Source organism: Lepisosteus oculatus, chromosome 15 (assembly GCF_040954835.1).
Source record: "Lepisosteus oculatus isolate fLepOcu1 chromosome 15, fLepOcu1.hap2, whole genome shotgun sequence".
In the NCBI taxonomy this organism is placed as follows: domain Eukaryota; kingdom Metazoa; phylum Chordata; class Actinopteri; order Semionotiformes; family Lepisosteidae; genus Lepisosteus; species Lepisosteus oculatus.
The window spans coordinates 25,175,190-25,195,442 of record NC_090710.1 but is presented as its reverse complement, the minus strand read 5'-3'; the positions used below and the strand labels follow the sequence as shown (position 1 = coordinate 25,195,442).

Here is a 20,253-nt window from a genome sequence, read left to right as displayed (position 1 = left end):
CCATTTATTACTCAGCTGAAATAAAAAATAGTTTGTAGACCTGATAAAAAGAGCTTTCCTTTGTCCTTGAGCTAGTAAAAAAAACATGGCTTAGAACCATAAAGATACAAAACACAAAGGAAGTTTAAGGTGTTTAAAGCTATTTAAAGCTAGGATAACTAGTATATACACATGTGTTCAGTTTCTTCAGCTATTTAATTTAAGGCACCCTCTTTCCCTTTTATTATCTCCAACTGAAGATGCAAATCTAGATGTCACTTCACCAGTGAAAGGGTGAACAGAAGTCCTTTGTAATTCATTTTAGGATTTTGCTTGCCTCTAAGACCTAACTCCACGTTCAAAGCCTGAATTTGAATGTTTAGCCTAAACCAATATTTAAAATAAGAAGAAGTTTTCACAAAGTGAGGGAAAAACGCAAGGTTTTCTCCTAATCTTCACACCTTTGTTACTAACAAAAATATTATAATACAAATTGAATTCCCACTGAAAAGTTTATTCGTATGTATACTTTATATGTCTGCTGTATAGAAGTAAATAGAATTTAAGATCCAAAGAAAAACAGGTGGTAATGACAGAAATGTGAAGTAATTTGACATAAGTTTTTTGTTTTAAGGCTACTAACACAACTGCCCCCAGAATCATATCCATCCGCAGCCATTTATTAAAAGATCTCAGAAAAGGATTTTAGTAGCTTATCTGGGTAATTCTTTTCAAAGACTCTTTCTAGTATAGTGTGGGTGTTTGGAACAAACAACAAAGTAACAAGATGAATTACTAGTTTTCCAGCACCACCTGATATTTTTGGAATATTTTCACAATGATTAAACGCTGACCTACTGTATAGTCCTACCTGTAAATACCAAACTAGTTCAGACATTTTCCTTCATCTTTCAGCATGTACCATTCTCTTCAAAAGTTAGATAACCGAATTATTGCCTGGTTGTTTGTTTTACTTTCACATCTAACTCCCTTTTATGCTGACAATATAGTAATAATTAAATCCTATATTATTTAATTTCAGATTGCTACTGTACAACAACCAACCCCTGACTTTGTGCATACCATAAGAACACCAATCAGTCATGTATTTTAATGTAATATTTATAATTGGCTTATTTTACCATGTATATATATTTAATGGGTTGCTTTTTAAAAAGGTAACTTTTTAGTTTTCAAATGTAAAATCTACTTGTGGAGCCATTTTTCCTAAAGACGAAATCATTTTATTCAACACTATGCTGAATTTAAAAGGTGAAATAATACTTTTTTTTAACCCACAGAGCTTTAGACAAATGAAGACAGATTACATTTTGTATACCAAAAATGAATTATGCACTTTACTTGTTACTTCATTGAGCTATTTTATTTAATAAAATCTCTTTATTATTTTTGGGTGAGTCATACTTTTCTTCATTTGGAAAGAATATTAACATTTTATACTGTGGTAAAAAGAGTTTATTTGGAACAATATTGTGGCTCTGGGTTATAATGTAATATTGAATTTACTAAAGGATTAATCACAAATACTCTGGAAAAACTTGAGCTTTACATTCTGTGCATCAAAGTAGGTATAAAGAGCATGACTTTTAATAGAAAGAACTTCCCCAATTTGCTTTTTGATTAATCACTCTGATTAATTTATAAAGTTATATCCAAACAATTCTATTTTTCAGAGGAATATTCTTTACAGTAATATATAATGTCTTTAATTTTAATTAAAGCAAAAGGCATTGTGGTCTGAGACTACAAAAGACTAACAGTTATCACAGGTTAATATTTATTCTCACAAAGCATTTTAAAGAACATGACCTGTTATATCTATTCTTAATACAAAATGAAAAATTAATTCAGGATCAACATTTTTTATTGCTCTTTATTACATGTTATCATGGAATATTTAAGAATGTAGCTTTTTATCCATCCAAGTAAGTCACTGTGACATGCAGTATAATTTGCTGCATTTAAGAGAAGCTTGTGCTGGAGTACTTTAAAGCCATTTTGCTCAAAACCTTTGAAGTTCAGCACACTAAACCTACCCCCCCTCCTCCAGAGAACCACAAAAAAGAGAAATTACATTCAGAGGTACTTAATACTTGGTCTACATTGTGCTTCAGAATTTTAGGTTAGGGTGACATGACAGAGAAATTGTGTGCAAGTCTTATAATCCCTATCATTCAGATTAAATCTTGAAAGCAGATACTAGTGAATGAACATTCAAAATGATCCTGCAGCATTACTTTAAATTCAAAGCAAAATGCTTCAATCAGGTGCAGAGCAAGCTCTAGGTCTTTCATGTTCTTTTTAACAAGCCCTCTTTAGAAGAGTAAATTATAACTTTCTCTAACAGTTTGTTCCTAAAAAAAAAAAAAAAAAAATTATTCTTCAAAATCTTACCTTTCAAGGAAACTAGAAAAGGGAAGTATCACAGTATAGCCATAGTGTATCATCTTCACCATATCCAGTACACCAATGTATTGCAGTTGAGCGGACACATAGGAGTTGTCAAATGCATCTGGTTGTTTGGTGTTGTTAGGTTTGATGCACTGTATGAAATGTGGAGTGCAGTTTTGCAGCTTGCTAATGATATCAGCGATTGAGTTCTAGGAGAAAAAAAACACCAGGATTATTTAGTCTTCAAAGCTCTGAAACCAAGTGTCATGCATTTTCAAAATGTTTAACTTTATTTTTGAAATTCTGTTAATTGCCTACTTTTTTCCCCAAGACAAGTAAACATTTTAAACACCCCTTCTGAATGCTTTGAAATCTGACCTGTAAAAATATGATTTTGGATTTCCTGTTAAGTGACTCAGTTACTTTAAACTGATTGGATCAGCTGAGGTTTGTTAATATTCCAAGCTTACTCATTTCAATATTGGAACTGTAATGAAAATCAGAACTACAACTCAAATGAGCAATCCAGTTCTGTGTAAATAAAATAATGGAGGTTAGGTCTAAAATGAAGATAGTAATACATTACAAAGGTGGGAAAACGTCTTCTAAGTTTAATTGTGTTTAAAGGGATAATGGTTTTTGAAATGTTCTATTATTTTGTAGCACTCAGAGATGTCATTCACAAGGAGCACTATACAAATGTACATGTATTATATTTTCTTTCGGTTCCAGCTGTGAACTTGCAAAAACTCTTACTTTCTGTAGCCCATCAATGAAGCTTGAGACAGGAGCAGTCAGGGAAATGGATGAAGCTCCAAAAGTGTCTTGCACTACTTGATGTGAATTTGGCAGAGAAATAAAGATGATATCACCTAACAAACACTACTATAAAGCTTGAGTTATTTTAAGAAGAAGCTCTTGACATACCTGCCCACCCAAGCACTGTGCTTTCAGACAAAGAAAGCTACTTGAAGGTGTTGGTGCCAAAACAAGTGAACGAGAACAAATTCAAAGGAATTTGATTTTTATCATATTTGATAGTGATGTATTACAATAACTATAATATTGATTTGTTTTATGAATTAAATACATGACTTTATTTGATTCCTTACCAAGAAATTCTGTCCGATGAGAAGGACTGTCACGTAATATCTCACTTCTATCCACATTTGCAATAGAAGTATGTCTGAGTCAGATCAATGGGAGTGACATTACTATGGAGTCAGTCATGACTAATTTCAGTTGTAGTATATTCATGTTAGTGATGTAGTCAGCTCATGATAGTAGTACCAAACAGATGTTTCATAGAGCTGTAGCCAAAAAAAATTATATTTCAGATGAAAAAGAAATTGAATCAAAACATGTAAATGGTACTTCCTGTTTGTCAAGAAAAATACTTCTGCTGTTACATCAAATAACATATTTTTTTCTTTGGTGTACTTATCCAGCTTTGTGTATTTTATGATCTTTTGAGTTTTATTAAACTCTGGCTTTTAAGGCAAAATATTATTTTTTTTCCTCCTGATTAATTAACTTGTTTTCTGCTTCATATTTATTATTTGTTTTGTATAATTTTGTGACTGGAAATCTCAATTGCTACAGTAAGGGGTAGTGGGAAAAAAACATTCCCATAAACTTTCCTTACAGCCACATTTGAAAGAAAAACAGGCCTATTGATGTGGTCTATTGTTGTCAGTTTGTTTTGAATGAAGTCATATTGTATTTTAGTGCCATGGTTTCATGATAAAAATATTTAGCTCTGAACTGAAACAATATTTTATACTTAAAGGGGCCATGTAAATAAAATAAACTGTTAGAATGATTGACAATAATGTATACCTTTCTCCTCGAGGCAGTTCTGGTTATACTCATTGAGAAGGCACATGTGCTTCTAATGTGATGGTGAATGCAGAGCAGATCTTAGGTGTATATTTCTAATTTATCCAAGGCTATAAAAAAAACACTATTACTCCATATTTCCACTTACTGTAAGTACTGCTGTATCTGCTGGTTTTGGTTCCAAGTGAACTCCAAGTTACTTGTGATGTAAATAGAGACCAGGTACAACTGAGTGCTCAGTTAGAATGAAAATACAAGGCACTCTGGGTCCAGAGTTAAAAAAATAAACAAATCATATATGTAAGGTTAACAAATGTGTAATTGTTCTTTGTTATACAGGAGCACTGAGGCCTTTGTATAAGGGCAGTGACCAATCATATTTGCCATAATCAGACATCGGCACAGCTTATATAACTTAGAATTAAAACTACTATATATATTCAGTTTCTTAGGACAGCCACAACTTCGCCTTCAGCCTTCATGAAGAATATTGCATTTTATCTTTTTATCTTATTTTATGATGCCTGTCATTGTAAAACATTTTAAAAGAGAGGGTAAGAAATATACAGTGACAAATATCATTGTGATGTGGGTTGGATTACCAGTGTGAATTCTGGAAATTATGTGTAGTCCATAAATCACTAAGATCAACGTATAAAGGCCTACAAGGTGAGTACAATTGAACAGGGTTGGTTGGAATATACTGTTCTCCATAAATATGTATAATGATTATTCATTAAGGATTATGGATTAATATTGATAACAGTCATCATCAATATAAAAATGCCTTTTCACTGCTGCTCATTCCTGTTAATTGTGTGAAAGATAGGTCATACTTGACATCAGGCCGAGACCTTATCCCAGATTAGTCCAATGGGCAAACAGCCATATCATCCCAGGAGTTCTACTCTGTGTACCATTTCTGTCTTGGTGTGGAAGAGACTGCTTCATCTTAAAAGTTACATTTGTACTGTTCCTTATTTTGTGTATGAATATTGCCACAGATATACCATTGGACTAATTAAAGATTAATTGTTTTCCCTTTTCCTGGGCTAGACAGTTTGCCTTATTTACTATATTCTATTTTTTCCATCTTTTTAAAAATAAAAATACATTATCTAGTGATGCATAATAATACAACAATCTAGTGCAGTCCCAACTACACTTGCTTTGACGGTAAAGGTTTGGAGGCTAGGCGGTAGACTTTGGCATTGGCTTTGCCCTTGTTTTCTAGGACTAGGATTGTACTGACTCCTAATCAATACATGTCTCAGTTGTATTTCCTTTGTCATCGCTACAAAACAAATCTTAGGAGTTGAGACTTGACTCATGTTTCAACATTGCAATCGACGTACAGTAGAGGGTACTCAATAGTCTCTATGCCATTGGATGCTCAAGGAACTTAACTTGAATTTCAGCATTAACCTGTCACCAAGGACACCAGTGTCAATATCAAAGTTGCTGACAGCAATCCTGAGGCAACTACAACCTCAAGGATTAGGACTTCCACAAAGACACATGCTCCAGTGTGGTTTCAATGACACTGCTACAGCAAATGTATCGATACAGCCCTCAGGAACATCATTAACACTGAAGGCTGTTCCTGCGATACCAAAGACACCAGAGAAGATCAGCCCCCAAAACACTAGCCTCTCCCCAAGGATCCTCCACTGTCTAGACATAAGAACATAAGAAAAGGTTACAAACAAGGGAAAAGTATTTTACCATCTAGCGTCAGATAAATCGTTATATTGCATATCACCTGATATCAGACTTCCATATACTTTGGTGTGATCTGTTAAGGTCAATGTTCAGAGTGTTAGTGTAAAGGTCAATTTGAGCATATACCACTAGCTGCACAGTACTGAAAACAGTTCTTTGCTGCTGCTTTGTTAGACTTCTGTTCATTTTGTGAAAGAGAGGTCATACTTGCACAGCTGAATGCAGTGAGAACTGGAGCACTCAAAGACACTGTTTCCTCCTGGGAATTGTCAATCCATTTTGAAATTGGAGGTTTAAACTTACCCTGAGTTGTACAGCCACAGTAACTGGACCACAGCGTTCAAGGGTTTGGAGAAATGAAGTTGTTCCCTTCTTTTTTAAAAGCTGAAAATAGAAACAACAAACAACAAAAGAAAATCACATTACTTGAAAAACCTAAATCCCTCTATTTCATGGTTAGAACAAATTCAAGTAAAAAAGTCATATTTACACTGAGATTAAAGACTAAAAACAGGGGGCTGAACTCTAGCATTGCCTACAGATCTGCTTTTCTTAAGCAGAATTGTTTCTATCTATGGAGATTCATAATTTATTAAACAATAAATAATCTCCACTCAAAGAGAACAAGGCTGTAATCTAATAATAATGGAGGTTCCTATGCAGGGCTTTTCTCACCTTCAAGAAGGGTTGCTATGGTAACTTGGCAACTAACATGGTAACACAAGTGTTGGGAGGGCTCTTATTACTGAAGTGAGATAACAGAAAATAAATAAATCATACACATACATTCAGACATACATTTTGTTGCTATTCACATTCCCAGAACTCAACTGTGACGTTCGGTTTTTCCCTTTATTTCCCTGTCATAGAATGTGAGGATTTTACTGAATGTATAATGCTATACATTTCTGAATGAGAATGATACGTTTCGTCAGCCTTATGCAGTGTCAAGACAGACAGTCATGTCTGTAATTTGAATCTAAGGAGGATTTTCTGAATGCATGTGGGGTCAAGGCTTCTATTTATTATATTCAATTAAAAAGTGTTTCTATATTTCAGTACTATAAAATGCACTATTTTGTTTTATTATTACAATATAGCATAAATAAATATGTAATATTATATTTATACCTCTTTAGCCAAAGGTTTGTGAGAATAAAGCCGATACCAAGACTTCTTTCAAGAAGAGATCCTTGGATCAATTAACTATTGACTACCAGGCTAGGGGCTAGAGGTGCTGAAAGACCTCCTCTCATTTGTTACTCTTCTTATTTCTGAGTATTTTACAGAAAATTGAAGTGGTGTAAAATTTTAGACACACAATACACATTACAGAACTAAAAGAGAGAAAAAAAGAAAAGCAGAACAAATTGTCTGAGTATAATCAAGAGTAAAATCAGATTATACATTAGATTTATATGGGGAGCAAATGATGTATTAACAGCTTTAGTAAAAGTTTTTAGAAAAATTAAAAATGTTGACAGTCATGAAGGTCTCTGGCAATGAGCTCCAAATATATAGTGTTTCCCCAGAGCAGGTTCTTTGTCTATGTTAAGATCCTGGTCTTCAACAGAGTAAGTAGGCCTGAATTAAAAGGATCTCAGATCTAGAATTGGGCAATACTGGTGCTATAAGACCTCATGATACCTTGCAGGTAGACAGCTCAGTACTGTATATGTGAGCAGGAGAATGATAAAATGTACTCTACATTTCTCAGGAAGTCAGTGCCATCTTCATAGAATGGGAATTAAGTGCTGATGCAGAGTAGGACACAAGCTACACAATTTATTCACATACTGATGACTATTTAATACCTTAGAACCGTGGTTCTCAGATCGTGGTACGTGGAGCGCCCCCAAGTGGTACGCCAGATGATTCTGGAAATTTATTGTGTGCACTAAAAATGTGGGATGGGACGGGTTTTCATATTTTCTATTTTAATAAAATTTGTTTGTGTCGAATACGCAGCCTACGTACTTAGCTACGACAATACAATGCATGCTAATACTTGAGTGGATACAAGAGGTACTATGTAATTCTATACCATTGTTTCGTGCTACGAACCTAAGTGACCAATTGTATTAAAAGTAATCTTTTGCAAATAGGGAGGTAGGAGAATGTGCATGATTTTGGAACAATGCCAATCTTGTGAGCACAGGAAAGTGTGATAGATAGAAAAATATTTAAGGACTGTTCTAGGTTAATGTGAGAAAAATACACAGAGCATCTCCATGTTTTGCTCCCATGCGCATAAAATAAATACTTCTTTTAACTTCTGAGACAGACTTCTGAAAAATGCAAGCTTGTGGATTACTAAAGCAAGTAAGCTCCCCACTATTGGTGAAGAACTTTGTTTACCATTGCCAAAAGACCTGATGCATATTATGTGTGGAGAAAAAGCTGCTAAACAGCTCGACCTTCTGCCTCTTTCAAATGACACAGTAACTAATAGAATTATTTATATGGCAGATGATGTCAAAAGTACGCTGATAGAGCGAGTTAAAATGAGTAGATGCTTTTCACTGCAATTACTGTAGGTGAGTCTGTAGATGTCGTTGATTTGGCCAATTTGCTTGTTTACATTAGATATGAGTTTGAGGGCATGCCCCATGAGGACTTTCTGTTCTGTACGCTGCTTCCAACAAGAACTAAAGGAGGACACATTTCAGCTTCTGAATGAATTTATCGAAGAGAATGGCATCAACTAGCACCACTGTACAGATGGTGCTAGAGTGATGACAAGCTGACACAGCGGTGTAGTTGCACGAATTACTGAAGAGAGGTTGGTCCACATATGAAGTGGAAGCATTGCAGCATCCACCATGAGGCCTTGGCAGTCAAGAAAATGTCTGAGGATTTAAAATCTGTGTTAGACTCTGCTGCCAAAGTTGTGAATTGTATCAAGGCTCGACCAATGAATTCACGTCTGTGGTTTGTAATGTTGCTGGTAAAATTAGCTTACCTGGCTGATCTACAGTATTCTCAAGTTTGAATGAGCTGAATATGGGACTGCAGGAAATCTCTTTAACAATTTTTAATTTGTCAGACAAAATCACTGCTATGAAGAAAAAGCTGCAGCTTTTTGGTAACAAAATCAAGGCAAGTGATGTCTCTGTTTTCCCAACTTTGGAGAACTATCTGCACACATATGGTGTGGCACTTGATGCTGCTGTTTGTGATGTGATTGCAGTGCACCTCTTGTCATTGGAAGAACAGTTCTCAGAGTATTTTCCAGTTGAGGCCACACCAGAGTGGATCAGGAACCCCTTTACTGTTGATGTCATAGGAATACCCAAGGATCTGACCTGTGCTGAACAAGAGAAGTTGCTCGAGTTATCATCTGATGCAACGTTGATGTCAGAATTGAAACGACAGTCATTGTTGGATTTCTGGATCCAAAGAGTGAATCCCCAGTGCTCTCATTAAAGGCTGTGCAGTTTTTGATGCCGTTTGCTACTACCTACCTTTGTGAGAAAGGCTTCTCTGCTCTCACTGCAATCAAGACAAAATACCACAACAAAATGGATGCTGAGTCAGATCTGCGTTTGAAGCTCACTGCCCTCGTCCCTGACATTGCAAGGCTTTGCTCGACTAAACAGGTTCACCCCTCTCACTGAAATGGTAAGTGGTCAGTTCTATTTTTATTATGTTGGTCATTGAGATTTTCTGGGGTTCCTACAGTATATGAGAAAATGACCGGTAGGTGGTACTTAGATGCTTTGGTTTGATCAGGGGTGTAACTTGGTACAAAAAGTTTGAGAACCACTGCCTTAGAAGATATCTCAGTAAGTAAGGGGACATCACATACAGTACCAGTGAACCCCTTATACTTTTCCATGTACTGCAGTAGAATATCATTATCTATAGTATCAAAAGCTGAATTTAACATCAATAAGGAGAACATTATTAAGTGCACCAGAGTCAGAAGCAATTGGCAAATCATTTACTACCTTAACCAGGGCTGTTTCTATTCATCTCTGTCTAAACTCCAAATGGAAAGGTTCAAAAAGCTTATTAAAAGCAAGATAAGGCTGCAATTCAGCTGCCACAGCCCATTCCAGAATTTTGTTTATGAGAGAGTAAATTGGCTATAGGACAATAGCTCTTATATACTTGGGTGTCCAGGACAAATTCTTTACACACAGGTGTGATATCAACAAACTTTAGTTTACAAAAACAGACTTTTTATTGAGGTTTTAACAAATGAAAAAAGCAGAAAAGCTAATTTTCACTAGAGTTATAGGAATTGTATCGTAGCCACAGGAAGGGCATGGCTACCAGCTCATTCAAACAGGCAAAAATATCAACAAAGGAGGGACAAATGAAAGCAAAATGGCACAATTGTAATGACTGCAGGAGGTGAGTTTTAAAAGTAGTTATTAATTTTAGATATTTAAAAACTGTAGTCTTCTTATTTGTGCTTTCTGTGTATTTTCCTTGTAATAGTGTTTCGTGCTTAATAATCAATTTAATTTATTTTAATTAAAGGTTTTTACTTTATTTTGAATTTTACAAGAAGCAAGGATTGAAAGTACAGTAAGTGTTGTATTGTCTATAACTGCCTAGGACAGGCCGACTTTTGAGTTCATGTTAAATTGTTGGCGGATACTGTGTAGTCCCTTAATATATTATAATGATTTATGATTATTCTGCTCCCAACAAAAGCCACAAAAGGCCAAGATCTATCAACAACAAAATTAGCCAAAAACTAGCAATAAATCCTGGGTCTATTTTGTTGTTAGGCCACAGCTGCAGATTTAGTTTTAAGAAGGCTAGAGCAAAAACGTCTGGATCAATAAAAATCCATGGAAAGAGTGTTGAAGGTTACAGCTTCTAATTTCAGTTACTTTTGTTAGTGGGATCTCATAAATAGAAAACTACAGTAAGTGTTTGGCTGCTGTTTATAGTTGTATTGGCTGTTGTCACATTTCACAATCTCATACGGAATGCATTTCTGTTTTACAGAAAAAATATTTTTAATTTCCCTGAAACAGCTATGGGCCTTTTGTAAACTCCAGATATATAGACAGATTGCATCTCCCTATCTCTTCTCCTCCCCCTTCACTTTCACCGGAGGATTTTGATTTGCATTACAGGACTGACAGTTGGCAACATAGTAGTGAAGATGAATGGAGGGAGCAAAATCCCACATGGAGTTGTGAAAGAGGACACAATGTAAGAAAAGGAGACTTCAATGGGTAGGGGTAATTAGAGGAGGTCTGCATCGAACCAATGAGATCTCGTCTAGAAGGTAACACATAAAAGTACACTGTGACATGCACTGTCTGCCAGTGGACATTGCCATAAATGGTATATTCCATCTAAAATCAGTTTTTGAAAACAATGTATTGCACTGTCTACAAATACATTAACTTGTGAATATAAGATAATTAACTTTTCTTTATAGTGCTGTCAACTCTACTCTGTGCTGGATAAAGTGGTTAGAAAATTCTGTAGAGGGATATAGTTCTTTCTATAATGTATGGTTTTTGTATATCAGAGTAGTACAGTATATGCATTATTTTAAAATTATTTGGCATGAATTGTCTTTCTAAATTTCACTAAAATTAATTAAGTTTATACATTTTATATTTTTTACTTTTGTGTGGCATTGCATTTACAAAATATTTTAAATATATACTTTTAAAGCAATGCTGACAAAGGGAAATACTGAGTGTGTGACTATGTGGAATGTTACTCATCATAAACATTACTCATAAATGTTACTCATTTGAAAATATCATCGCATACTTTTCCTAAAAAGAAAATGAAAAATATAAATCTTTGCAGACAAAAATACACTATTTACCAATATGCATACCAAGAGCTACTGGTATAATTGGTTCAATAATCACTCAATGTTTTAATGCCTCTCTGTTTATATATAAAGTTAATGAGAATATTGTGATGTTTTCATCCAAAGTAAAAATGCCTATAGACATTACATGATAATTTTTTTAACCCTAATTTACAATTCTTCATTTTATTACAGTATTTGCTTTGGAAATGCAAACCAAATCTCCTTTGAGATCAGAAACCCTATATCATTTCAGGTGCAAAACATCTGCATCTGAAATATCATACATTTAGTGTAATATCAAATTTGTCTAACTTGAAATACATCAGTGTCTTTAAGTACTCTCAGATTATTATTTTTTTATTTAAAGTCACAAATAACATATACTATAAATCTACAATGAAGACCAAGGACAATTTGAAACAAGGTTAAGGTGGAGAATCAAATAAAGCTAGTCAATCATTACGTTGTGGAATATATTTCTTACTACCCAGATCAAGCCATCCTTCCAACCAAAGAAGCTGGACAAACATGATTTAAATTTAAATTGACGTGATTTGCAAAGCTCTCCATCTGGGATGGAAGTCAATATTCACATATGGACAATACCCTGGTCCCTGTGCAAAGCTGGCCTGTATATGTGAGGAAAAAAGCTTTTACTGAAAAAAGTTTGCGATAAAGCATGTTAATGACACTGCAGTCAGGCGGTAGAAGGATTTATGGTCATACTAGACAGAAATTATTTTTTGTTCCAAATGCAAAAAGGTCAGTCTCAGCACGCACAACACATCCCAGGTCTCAAGCAATGTGGTGGCATCATGTTAAGGAGATCTCTCTTCAGCAAAGACTGGGAAGGATTCATATAATCAGGATTAAGGGGATATTAATCCTGGTAGAATCCTTGAATAAATTCTGTTTGAGCCAGCCTGGAATCTGAAACTGGGTCAAAAGTGAGCATTTAACAGGACTATGATCTGAAACACTAGGCCAAAACCAGCTTGGAATGGTTTGACAAGAAGATGATGAATATACATGCATTTCCTAACTTGTATATACTTTAGTTTGGGTAAAAATACAAGTTTGTCATTTAGCAATTTGTCACTTTTAATCTCAGTAAAGCAAAATAAACAATTTTAGACATATATATTTCTAATATGTTTAAGTGTTATAATAGACATTGTATAGCCATCATGGTTTCCAATTAAATCATTATCAGATTATATCAACATCATTTGGTTCTCTCTACATATCAATAAAGCTAAAAAGTCTACCTTTGTGCTCTAAAATACAGGTTTATGAAGATTTAACTGTTGTTTTATCAAATTTGAAAAAACAAATGGCTGAAGTTGACCTTTGTATTGTGTTTCTGGGTAAATAAATAAGGCACATTAGTGTTTCTGTGTGGAAGGAGTGAGCAGTGCAAAATGTTTAAGACTTTTGCAAAACAGGGTATATAATGAAAATTATTTCTTAATTGATGTACATGGTTATCAGCTTTATAACAATTTAAAATCTCTCTAATGACGAACAATAATAAATTAAGGAAAAAGGCTGAAAAAAGTACACTTTTCAGATATGCACACTACATTGAGAAAGATCTAACAATGTTTGGATGACAAGTAATGCACTTGGAATTAGTCAGAACTACCACCATTTGTTGAGAACTAAGAAAGCATTGTTGAACCCTAAAAGACACAGTTTATTCAGGGGAAACAGTACCTTACTGAGGTCCAGATATTTCTTTGGTTCTCTGGCTGTGGAAGGTGATGTCATTTTCTGGATAAGCAGTGCAGCTTTGGGTCCTCTGAGCTTAAGGCGATGGTAAGGAGGAACAAGAGAGCCTGTTTGTGTCAGCTTGGACTGGAACAGTTGATGGATGATGACATTTTCACTGGCTGTGTGGAAAATGGGAAATTTATAAAGATAAACAAAAATTCCAGATGTGAAACTGTGTTGCTTTGAAAAAACACAATATTTATATTTGAACAATACAACCATTCAGAAACAAATGCTGCAGTTTCAAAAAGCTGTTTTGCTGTTCCACTGAGCTCTGAAAAGAGCAAGATTTTGTAAATGAACAAACGCCCAAATAATGATCATTCGATGGACGATGAAAATAAAAGTGACCAATAATCACACAAGGTATCACATATTTCACTGTTTATGAAAAGGTATGTACATTTCAATTTTTCACTGTCAGTGATTATAACATGTCTAGCGATGTACAGAACAAACAGACTTGTTTCATTTAATTTCTGAATGCATACTGTATTATAGCTCCAGTGGTGTGCTATTGTTGGAGAAAAGATACTGCAGTTTAGTCACTATGTGCTTTAGCATGCTTCTTATGTCTATTCATACATCAGTTTAAATGAGCTTTCAGAAGATTAATGTGTGTGCAATTGAAAATGGATATGTAAACAAGGAAATTGGGACATTCTATGATATTTAATTTCCTAAAACAGCTATTTGATCTTTAAGAGTGATAGACATTTTCCTCTTTAAAATGACCGGAGAAAAATATTTATAGATTGCAGAATGACTGGCATTTATCAGCATAAAATATAAAAGAAATTCTTATGGCGCTGCACATATCTTTTCTAGGACCATTATCTTGCATCATTTTAAAAAGAAATCCAAACACAACTTACATTTCATAACAAAAATAATGTTTTGTGGTAGGGAATCCTTGTTCTTTTCTAGGGCACCTGATAGATCATAGGTCACCTGGAAATCAGGAAAACATTTGCACTGTTTAAAAAATCCTATTATGTTAGGATCATAAGTTATTCTGATGAGTTTTGAGATCAAAAAGGAAGAAAAATATACATGCACAATGGTAACTGTACAGTATACAACATATATAAAATGGGTTGTCCACAAGGTATAACCACTTATTCAGGAGTATATTTTTAATGTAATCACACTTTACATAGGAATATAAATGTATAAATAAATTTGAATCCTGTTGTGCTCTGATGAAACCTATAAGATTATTATATATATAACATTTGAAAGGCTAATTTCTACACTACTCTTCAATAGCCATCTTGGTTTATACAAGAATATTATTTTACAATATTTGAATTGTACTAACCCCATATATTTTATAATGATTAATATCATGACTGTTTTTATTTGGCCAAGCAGGTGAAAAAAAGACTTCTGCTATCAGAAGAAGTTTAAATATGTGTTTGTGCTCAAGTACTTCATTGTCTGTATATTGATAACAAAATATATCACAACATAAAAAAAGCAGAAGCAAATGTACATATTGTTGACATTCAAAATTCAGATCAATCAGTTAATTGGTTCTGAAAAATAAGATTTCAAAAGTTTTTGCAAATCATAGCTCAGGTTGTCATTTTGACTGATAAAGCTCAACTGTTATTGTCATGTGTCAATTAAACTGGCCAATGTCAAATTTAACTGGCTATATTTGTCGACTACAAACAGTTGAATGTTTTATTTGCACTTTCCGCGTGATAATTTCACAGGATTTATTTAACTGGCTGCCTAGGTTTTTAACAGTAACACTTTCAGTTTGAATTCTGTTGTGCCAGGGATGACTCCCACCAGATCTGGATTTAAGTACCTTAACTGTTTTACAGATTAAAACTTGACAGCATAATGGCAGTTAGCAAGCCACCTTAATTTGGTGGTGATTTGGTGACAGGAACCTCATTTCCCCATATTTTAAATGTACGGTGACCAGAACAATATGTATGTCTGAAGTTAATGAGCAAAAAGTTTGGAACAGGAGCATTTTGTGATATAGACTGAAAATATTAATAGTACAATATACAACCATTTTTCCTGAATCTTCTACTTTGACCAGTATCCTCATCCACTACCAAAAGCATACAAAACTAATTGATCTCCTTTGAGTTGGTTGATGGATCACCCACATCTGCTTATGGGTTGTTGTGCTGTTCTGTCAGCTGACCAGCTCAGACAAGTTAGGTCATTCTGTGGACTCACCTTCCTTGCATAATGCATGACAGTGAAAGAGGGGCTCTGATCATTTGGTGCCGGGTTGCCATTCCCATCCTTTGTAGAGAGGTACACAGCATTCATGTTTGAGGTCTCCAGCTGGGACTGCAGCTTCTTGTACAGGTTTTGTTCGCCAGGGCGCAGTGCTTGACTCTCCTCATCCAACACTGACAACAGGCCATACGGCCGTTTCTGAAACCAAAAGCTGGAATCAGACACATCTGATCTTGGAAGACCTGTACTGCATGTCTATCTGCACATGTCAAAAGTATTCCACCCAGAAGGATGTGTGTGTGTGTGTGTGTGTGTGTGTGTGTGTGTCTTTTATTTTGAAACATACAATTGTGAGATAAAATGTTTAGATTTATCTTTTTAGTTTGCAAGGGTAAGCCCATCTCTATATACAAAAAATTAATCATAATAACACATAAACACGTAAATCATGAATTAGCAGAAAGACCCTTTGTGTTAGTAAAACCCAATGAAACTTGGAAAGTGGAGTGGGCAAGGCAAAACACCACTTCAGATGGGGTACAGTCCACAGACCAGTACACAGACACAAGAAAAATTTGGAGATACCAGTTAACGTACCCAACATGTCTGGATACTTTGAGTAAACCAAAGCACCTTTCAAACACATATATGAACACAGGATTGACATGCAAATGCCAGTCCAGAATCAAACTGAACACCCAAGAACTGTGTGGCAGCAGTAGTAATGCTCTAGATATCTGAGTGGGCCTGTTAGTTTCTGTACTCCTAAGGGTAATATTGTACGTATACGTAAAAACATTATAATGCAATGGAAAGAATAATATAAATTTAATATATCTGTCACATTCTGGTGAATAAAAAAAAACTTTTGCCATCTGTTAAGAAGAAGAAATCGTTATTTTCTATTTAATTATTGATTTTAGCGAACTCAAACAAAGTTATGAAAAAATAACAAAACCTATGTTACAGTAATTTACAATTACAATTTTTAAATTGCAATTTTTTTTCTGGAGTGATTTCTTATAGTTCTGGAAATAATCATAGAAACTAGAGAAAGTGGATATATAATGAAAAATGTAAACATTGCCTACAGAATTTAAACTGTTGGGATTTATTTTTACAGTATGATTACTTTCAAAATAAATAAAAATATACTGCCTAACATCCATTTTGCAAGGGTAATTTAAAAACTGAAAAACAAACATTTGTAAATATATTAACTTTAGGAGAATGTGCAGACTTTGTCCCATAAAATCCTACTGAATGGAAAGCATTTGCAACTGAAAAGAAAGGAAAAAGACAAGTGTTCTGAAGTGCGTGATTCTAAAGCTTGTCATTTTCGTTTGGAAGCAGGAAACAGCAAATAAAGTATGCAAAGCCTGTCCTGCATTTCTTTATGAGACTTGCATCTTGTCAAAGAAGCCAAAAAGGATGATAGTTAAACCAAATATGCATCTTGTATCTTTGATCCCAATGCTGTGTTAAAAGAGTAAACAGAACTGTACTTTGCATTTTTTTTACCATCCACAAAATAGACATTTTAATAAGTACCTGAAAGAAAAAATCTAAGACAGCTGACTGGTTGCCTGGTGAATGTAGCGTTTCCATAGCGACTCCCTCCTGCATACATTCTGCCTGCTTGTGCTGAAAGAGCTCCTCCATAATGTACTGGTGAATCTTCTCATTAGTCATGTTGATGCACAGCTGGAGAATACATACCAAATACACAATTATATACACATGACAGACACGAGTTCTGATTAAAAGTACATTTCCAAGAGATCAGCTTCAATAGGTATCCTTTGTAAAAATCTGTTCTGTTACAGAGATCTTTAAACTGTTTACTACTGACATCTTTCCTTTGAATCACACAGTAGCTGTGCTTTACTTAATCTCTGCTGCATTTAACAGAGCTGAAATATGAAAAAAAATGTTACGAATATGTATATCTGCAGTGGTAATATACTGTAACATATGTTGTAGTTGATCTACAGTACTAGTTTATATTATTATGGTACAATGTTAGGGACTTTTTAAAGACAATATTTGCAATTGGAAACAATAGGATTTTATATATTTAACCCAAACACTTTTTTTCGGTATAGTTTCAAGGGGATAAACAAGAAATCCACAGAATTAACTATAAATGTTTGTTTTACATGTCCTAATCAAATGCATATAATGGACCACTCTCCTATCCCATCATTGTTGTTCAATTACTCAGTACTGAAGAACATAATATAAAGTACAAGACCTTACAAACACCAACCAGATAATTACATTGTTGTTGTTTTTTTCTATTACGACAGAAAGCTAAATTAAATTACAGAGATAACCTTTTTACAGTGCAGAAAAATATTTTTTGTAATAGACTACTTAATGGACATAATATGAGTAGGTTTTAAAGTCTGTAAAGAGATAACTTTAGGATTTCATGCCTCTTTATTTTGGCCAGCTCTACCTTACTGTGGAACTCTGTTTTCACTCGCTGGTGCATCTGCTAGATGTAAACAGCTGTTGCATCTTTATAAATATGAAATGAACCAGCAGGGATTCAAGACAGGGGGGTCCTGAATATTTTTATGAGACATTTCTTTGATTAGGAATGTCAATGGGATTTCACTTGAATGGAAGACCTTTATTGAAACCATACTGTATGAAGCAAACCTTTCAACCTATCCTTATGAGCTGCTGTATATAATTTATCGACCAATTGTACATTTGTAGTAAGCAATAATTCCTTAACTAGATGACAATCTACTTTTAACAAGTTACAAAAAGTCCTGTCAGAACAGTTAAAAATAGAAATATTGTCATCAGCTTTCTTTCCTTCAGAGACATATAACGATGGCAAAAGAGTTTTAAAGTTAGTTTATGCCTTCATTTAAATGCAATTAAATTATGCCAACCATTTATAGGTTGAGAGGCAAACCTTTACCTAGATGTACTGTAACATAATTGCAAAAAAGACAGATGAACAGGAAGGTAATATATTTGTATCAAATGTATGGTGATTTAAAGTAATTATCTCATAATGTTTTAATTGCTTTTTATTATTTATACAATATATTTATAATTGATCTAACTGATGCTTTTAAGTAAGGTTCTGGACATTGAAAACAAAGAGTAGAAACAAATGTAGGAAGACATAAACTAAAATAAATTAGTAAATTCAATAATTCAATATCATTGAAAAATACAAGGAATAGAAATTAAGTGAAATTATAAACTGTGCAATCTACATTAAACAAGAAAAATATGAATACAAAGTGAAAAATGTAACGCAAGCATTGAAAACTTGTACTGTCTGAACAGGGATATCATTCATACAGTGTGTATGCATGACATTTATTTGTATTATTCAGAGTAATTGAAAATGTATGGTGTATAGAATTAAGTTAATATGAAATTAAAAATAGTTAATAAAGAGTCTCATTAAAGCATGTTTTACTTATTAAAGAAGGCTAAATTATAACTATACAAACATTTATAAATATAAGACTGAATATGTAAATTTTATAGATAATTTGAGTGATAGCATTGCTTGCTTTTAATAATGTATTTAAAAGCGATGTCCTAATTTCTAAGCAAAAAGGATAGTATTGATGAACAACACTTGATTTTACTTGCTCATATCACAATATAAAGTACTGGAGCCATTAAATAATCCATTTGGAAAGCTCCAAGGTGTCCTAAAGAAATTCTTGGCAAAATACAGTAAAATGTATCTTATATTTTAATTTAACAACTACAGTACTTGTACACTAGCCAAACATCCCTATTTTATTACTCTAGACAATACACAAAATTGTAACAACTCCCCTTGACATGTTTATCCCACAGTTTCTCCTTGCTATTGGAATTTTTACATTGTTCAACATTGATCAATTTACTTACAGTGTACAAAAGTATTCACCCCATTTGAACTTTTTTGTTTGAATATTTGTGTGTTTCAATATGGACTCATAATGTATTTAACTTTTTACATTGATTGACAGACAACATTCTAAAATATCAAAGTGAAAGCAAAATTCTACAGATCCTCCTAAATTATTCATATAAAATTGGAAATAACTGAATATTCAGCAATATTCACCCCCTTTTGAGTCAATATTTGGTAGAGGCACTTTTGAGTGTTTTGGATAAGTTTCTACAGTACCAGCTTTGCACATTTGGACACTGCAATTTCTGCCCCTTCTTCTTTGCAAAATTGCTCCAACTCCCTCAGGTTGGATGGGAAAAGTTGATGAACAGCAATTTTTAACTCCTGCCACATATTCTTAAACTACAGACTTAAAAAAAACAATGTATTTAAAAATATATATTTTCATAAAAAAGAAAATTAAAGCAAACTGCAAAAACACACTATAATCTAGTAAAGGCATATTTTTAAGTTAGTCTGTAATGGATTTTTGCAGGGAGTACCACAGATGTATTACAGGAACACAAGGAGGTTTTATTGCTCAGTGGAGTCTAGTCTTCTGCAGAGTATATTTGCCTGAATCAGCAGATCTTAG

General features: G+C 34.0%; 1 protein-coding gene across 3 annotated transcripts in view; it reads right to left on the bottom strand.

The window, feature by feature from the left end:
• The window catches only part of myo16 (myosin XVI), a 154,578-nt gene that overhangs the window by 42,135 nt on the left and 92,190 nt on the right, over nucleotides 1–20,253 (bottom strand). For all 3 annotated transcript variants that reach the window (XM_015364436.2, XM_015364435.2, XM_006639256.3), the window contains exons 22-27: nucleotides 17,288–17,440; nucleotides 15,731–15,934; nucleotides 14,401–14,476; nucleotides 13,469–13,644; nucleotides 6,256–6,336; nucleotides 2,395–2,600 (exon numbers count right to left, since the gene is read on the bottom strand). In XM_015364436.2, the coding sequence (XP_015219922.2) occupies nucleotides 2,395–2,600; nucleotides 6,256–6,336; nucleotides 13,469–13,644; nucleotides 14,401–14,476; nucleotides 15,731–15,934; nucleotides 17,288–17,440 (896 nt within the window). The remainder of the gene's footprint in view (nucleotides 1–2,394; nucleotides 2,601–6,255; nucleotides 6,337–13,468; nucleotides 13,645–14,400; nucleotides 14,477–15,730; nucleotides 15,935–17,287; nucleotides 17,441–20,253) is intronic.